The sequence below is a fragment of the Hyaena hyaena genome, unplaced genomic scaffold (genome assembly GCF_003009895.1).
Source record: "Hyaena hyaena isolate Hyena2069 unplaced genomic scaffold, ASM300989v1 scaffold_368, whole genome shotgun sequence".
NCBI lineage: Eukaryota > Metazoa > Chordata > Mammalia > Carnivora > Hyaenidae > Hyaena > Hyaena hyaena.
In genome coordinates, this window is record NW_024080989.1 from 1,332,386 (window position 1) to 1,338,385 (window position 6,000).

The window sequence follows — 6,000 nt, forward strand, 5'->3', positions numbered from 1 at the left end:
TCAGAATGAGCCCTGGGTGTTATATGGAAACTAATTTGACAAACAACTATTTAAGAAAAAAATAAGTTTGTTTCTCCTCATTTTCTTGTTCTTGCATTTCATTTGGTGAAGTTTTTAAAAAATAAATATCCAGAGTTTTCTGGTTGTTGTTATTTAACATGTTCCTTTATCCTTTGTATTTCTTGTAAACAATTGGAGCTAGATATTGCCCTGCATTTAAAAAATCTAGCATAAATTCCCAAATGAAAATAGAGAATAATTTGAGCTCTCCCTTTTGGGTGACTTAACTGCACTTGCACTACCCTCACTCCTATTTTCCTCATTGATAATTTTCAAAGTCTCAGGTTAGGGATATTATTTGACTATGTTAAGATAAAAGAATAAGGTATATATGACTAATGTTGAGATCCTCCTCTCAGTCAGTCAAAACTCCATCTCTTCCACCACTATTCCCTTTTTAAATTTTTTAAAAATGTTTTTATTAAGAGAGAGACAGAGCATGAGTGGGGGAGGGGCAGAGGGAGGAGACATAGATTCTGAAGCAGGCTCCAGGCTTTGAGCTGTCAGTATAGAACCCAACGTGGGGCCTGAACTCGTGAACCACGAGATCATGACCTGAGCCAAAGTCGGACACCCAACCAACTGAACTACCTAGGCATCCCTACTACTATTCCCTTTTCACAGAAAATTCTCTCTTCTGTTTCTAAGATTTTAGGGAATAAAGTGACTTAACTGCCAAATCTAATGGATACTTTTGGTCCTTCCCTTACTTTATCTTCTTGTAATATTCTGTTATTGATCCTACCCTCCTTCAAAATCTACGATAAACTTTCCTCATAGGATTTCTTACTCTATTGGTGGATCCTTTCATCCTTTTATTGAAGTAATTAGTTTTAATTTCATTTTTTCTCCTATCCATTCTTCTATTTCATCTCATTAATTCTCATGATTTTAGTAATCACCTCAAACTTAAGTCTTCCAAATTTGTAACTCCTGTCCAGGTCTTACACTTGAGCTCCAAACCAGTGAGTGTATTCACCTCCTACTGAATGTTGTCATATAATCCCCAACTTCATTATCTTCAATCCCAAACAGCTCTGTTTCACATTTAACTTTATAGTACCAATATTTTCTTAATTTCCAAGCCAGAGATGCCTCCTACTTGCCCCCTCCCCAAAATCAAATCCTTTACAAAATGTCGTTGGTTATTTATGCCTAGTTTTGCACAAATCTGCCCCCTCAACCTCATCTTTAGTCTCACTTTCTTAGTATAGCATAGGGATTAAGAGCTTAGGCTTTGAGGCCAGACAGGTCTGCGTTGGAATTCTGCCTCTTCTAGTTATAAGCTCTGACTTTTGGGTAAATTACTTTACCTCCCTGAGCTTAGATTCCACCTTTGTGAAATAGGATTTATATTACCACCCAGCTCAACATGATTGTTATATGAATATTAAATGAAATAACACGTAAAAACTTAGCTAAATGCATAGGAAATGCCAAAGGTTAGCTAATAATTATTATGTTAAGAATGATTATTATCATTTTGGTGACTACTACTGATAATCGCTGTCTAGACTATAGCCATTTTTTTCTTGACTATTGTGGTGCCCAAAGTGACCTCATTGGCTTCTGCCTCACTTAAACTCTCATTCCATTTTTCAAACCACATTATTTCAGTATTTTTCTCAAACACAAATCTGATGATGCTCCTTGTCTGCTTAAACCCTTCTGATGGGTCTCAATCATTCTAATTCTTATTCTAAAAATTACTAAATTTTACACTTGAAACTAATATTATACTGTATGTGAACTAACTGGAATTTAAATAAAAACTTGAGGGGCTCCTGGGTGGCTCAGTTGGTTAAGCGTCGGACTTCGCCTCAGGTCATGATCTCATGGTTTGTGGGTTCAAGCCCTGCGTTGGGCTCAGAGCCTGGAGACTGCTTCAGATTCTGTATCTCCCTCTCTCTCTCTGACCCTCTGCTGCTCACACTGTCTTTCTGTCCCTCAGAAATAAATAAAACATTTGAAAAATTAAATTAAGTTAAATTAAAATAAAATAAAAATTAAAACGAGAAAAATTAAAGTTCTAGTTCTTGACTTTTGTTGCCTCATCTCTTGTGACTTCCCAGAAACCTCTCTGACTTCCATTTCCTCAGTATGCTCTGTTCTGTTATGCTGCGAAGCCTTTGCAATTTCTGAGTCCATTGAGTGTACCCCCTTCCCATAACTTGTCTGCTAATCTTATTCATTATTCAAGATCAATTCAAGTATGTCTTCTTTGGGAAACTTTCTCAGATGATTGTTCTTTCTTCTCTTTTGGGGCAAAAGTTGGGTCTTCCCAAATTTACCTGTAAATATACCTAGTTTAAAACATAGCATTATAATTCTGGCTTGACTAATCATGAGATTCTTGAGTTCAATGACTATTTTCTAGTCCCCTTGAAGTACCAGTGCTTGGCACAGAGTGGACAGTAAAATGATGATGTAATGTTTCTTTATTCTATGGATAGAAAAGGAGGGATGATGGGTGAATAATTTTGTGCCTTATGTCCTTCCAGCTTGGAAGACAGTATGAGCTCTTTGCTGTGGTTGCCCATGTCGGGGCAGCTGACTTTGGTCATTACTGTGCTTATATCCAGAATTCTGTGGATGGAAAATGGTTCTGCTTCAACGACTCCAATGTTTGTTGGGTGAGGAACATTGTCCAAAATTTCCTCTTGTCCTGGATTAACCACTTCTAATAACTTATGAGCCCAGGACTAGATGGGTCCTTAAGGTCAGGACATATTGTGGGCCTGTTGTGTGTGTGCAAGCCCTTAAACAAGACATTTTCTTTACAAAAAAATTTTTATTCAACTATAGTTGAAACAATGTTATATTAGTTTCAGGTGTATAATATAGTGATTCAACAAGTTTATACATTATACTATGCTCACCACAAGTGTAGCTTACCTACCATCTATCATCATACAATACGATCACAGTATCATTGACTATATTCCTTATGCTATGCTTTTTATTCCTGTGACTTATTCATTACATAACTGGAAGCCCATATCCCATTCTTCTTCACCCATTTTGCCCATCTCCCACCCCTTACCCTCTGCCAATCATAAATTTGTCCTGTGTATTTATAGGTCTGATTCTGCTTAAAGTCCTTTCTTGCATGTATAGCCCTGTAAGAGTCCACTGAGCTCATTGTCTAGGTTTTTGGTGTTCTAGGCTCAGTGCCCTGTAGCTTCATACTCTGTGGGAAACTTATAGAGAGCCAGAAGAGTTAAATATATGTAAGTTATAACCAAGCATAGCCAAAAATAGAGGGGCCAGGGCACTAAAAGAGTCTTCATAGACATGGCATCCTATCACTGGATGATTCAGGTCTTGGGAAGTACTAGGGAGGGGTTTGTCTTGATGAGTGATGGAGGGTAAATTGTAGCACTCTACTCGGGATGCTTAACATATGTGAGCTGGATACTTCACGTCATCTGTTTATGTACTTCCAGGTATCCTGGGAAGACATCCAATGTACTTATGGAAATCATAACTGCCGCTGGTAAGAGAAATGTTTGAGTGATGGGAACCCAGTGAGTTTTCACAGTATGAGTTTCACAGTATGAAACTCTCATGAATTCAGCTGCCACTTATATTTGGATAGCTCCTCAGTGACTAATTGTTCAGCCTCATCTCTCAATACCCATCTTACCATACCATGCTTTTTTCACAATTTAGATTCCAACAATACTAAACTACAAGTAGCTCTCCAAACATCATATCTTCCATGGTTTTGCACATGCAGTTCCTGATCTGTTTTTCCTCTCCTAATTTATTATTGAGGCAAACTCCCACCATGCTTTAATGTCTCTGCTCATGGCTTTTCCTACTCTATAAAGGCTTCACTGATTGACCCCAGCAGATTTGTAGGGGCTTCTTGTATGCTTGATCTGTACTGTAAGCATACCTCATTTATAGCAAAGACCTCCCTGTTTTGTAATAGTTTGCATATATAACTTTCTTTTAAATTAGACCATGGACTTTTTGGGAATAAGAATCATTCCTTTTTCTTTGTCTGGTACAGTGGCTTGCATTTAGTAAATAGTTATAAATATATTAAAAAAAATCAACAACTGCAGAGGGAAAGCTAGAGGTGAAAAAAGCTAGATGAAGTTAAAGCAGAGACTTTGTAAGTTTTTTCAGTTGAGTTTCTGGGTTGCGGTGACATTGTACACCAAAGGTGATATTTGAAATTATTTCAGCTAAGTAGGACTGATCATTTGAAAAATAATGAGTTAGGTGAAATTTGTGTTTTAAATTCTCTTACAATCTTCTACTTTTTAGCTTTTCTTCTGAACATCCCCCTTAGATGCCCACTCTTTGTCACTTTCTAGTTGTCAGTGATTCTCCAATTATTTATATCAGAGTTTGGCAAACTTTCTCTGTAAAGGGCCAGAGAGTAAATATTTCAGGCTTTATGGGCCATTCAGTCTCTGTTATAACCACTCAACTCTGCCCTTGTAGCACAAAAGCAGCCACAGATGACACATGAATGAATGAGTGTGGCTGTGTTCCAGTTAAATTCATTTGCAAAAACAGGGTTAGATTTGGCTTGTGGGCAGGTAGTTTGTCACCCCCTGATAGAGATGTTAACTAAGAGAAGCTTAGTGGATATTTTCCCAGGTTACCCATTTTGTTCCGCTCTGAGGTGATGGATAAATGAAGACTTGATTCAACAACCAGAAACTTTTCTGATGCTTGGCTTTTCATGAGTTAATAATGTATCAGTTAACTGTGAATGTTCCATTTCTGTTATGTTGCCTTTTTTTTTTATTTCTAGGCGGGAAACTGCATATCTTCTGGTTTACATGAAGATTGAATCCTAATGGATGTACCCTAAACTGTCAGAGGCTGACAGAGTTTCATTTTCCTTTTCTATCCCTGAATCTGCTGACTCTCAAGAGATTTTGCAGTGTGAAGGATCATTTGCAAATTGTATAGTTAAACTTTATTTATAATCAGGGTTGATTATCAAAATATTTAGCAGTAATTCTGCATGGGTCTTGATCAGTCAGAATAGATACTTCCACTGGCCAATGGCTACAGCTGGGACCTGAGTGCTCCCTGCTGTGGAAGGCATTAATCCTTTAGTTAAGAGAGTACAGGGGTCGCAGTGCTCCCATGGGAGGAGAAACCAGGCCAACAATGGTAGTGGGGCATTCAGGTGGCAAGGGGCAGTGGTAGAGAGGTATTAAACAATTTTGGAACCCATATTAGTTTAATAAAAGTCAAGTGTTTTGTAATTGTTATTCATTCGTTTGACATATATGTATTGATCACCTACTCAATAAGCTGGTGTGCTAGGCACCATAATGAATAAAGTTCTTTTTCTTCAAAGGAATTTTTGGTTTATTGAGGGGGTGATTAAAACACATAAGATACTGAGGGTTGTGCTACAGGAGTTCAAAGTAAAGTGAAATACTTCTATTTTGGGGCCATGTGATAAGCCATAAGGCTGGAAAGGAGGTTAGGATGGAGGACAGTCTATTTACAGGGATAAATATTCACAATGGCATGACTAAAAAAGGCAAAGCTCAGGGTTCAAAGATTATACACAAACGTGGCTTTCCTCTACCAAGGAAGCGGTGGTGCAATATTGATAAGGATGGATGGTTGATGGGGCTCAAAATGTAGAGGGTCTCGAACTACTATGAACTACTGGATCAAATTTAATAGGTAATGAAGAACTGTTGAAGGGGTTCAGAAAAGAAAGGAAAATTTAATGGTATTTTGATAAAATAAATCTCCTGGGCGATGGCAACATGAATTAGAGACAGAGACGGTAGTATGAAGGGAAAGGTGGTGTTAGTCACTAGAGCCATTTTGGAGGAAGAATGGATGTGAGCAGTGAAAGAAGGGTCCAAGGAGACTCTAATACCAACCTAGAAAGTGAGCAGGGTAATCCCTATTTTACAGATGAAGCAACTGAGACGTTCATATGTTTAA

At 37.9% G+C, this 6,000-nt stretch overlaps 1 protein-coding gene across 1 annotated transcript in view; it reads left to right on the top strand.

Annotated features, from left to right (window-relative positions):
• The window catches only part of USP18 (ubiquitin specific peptidase 18), a 63,608-nt gene extending 58,213 nt beyond the window's left edge, over positions 1-5,395 (top strand). The window contains exons 10-12 of the mRNA XM_039250016.1: positions 2,562-2,693; positions 3,507-3,556; positions 4,835-5,395. Coding sequence (XP_039105947.1) covers positions 2,562-2,693; positions 3,507-3,556; positions 4,835-4,880 — 228 coding nt within the window. The 3' untranslated portion in view covers positions 4,881-5,395. The remainder of the gene's footprint in view (positions 1-2,561; positions 2,694-3,506; positions 3,557-4,834) is intronic.
• The last annotated feature ends 605 nt before the right edge of the window (positions 5,396-6,000 follow it).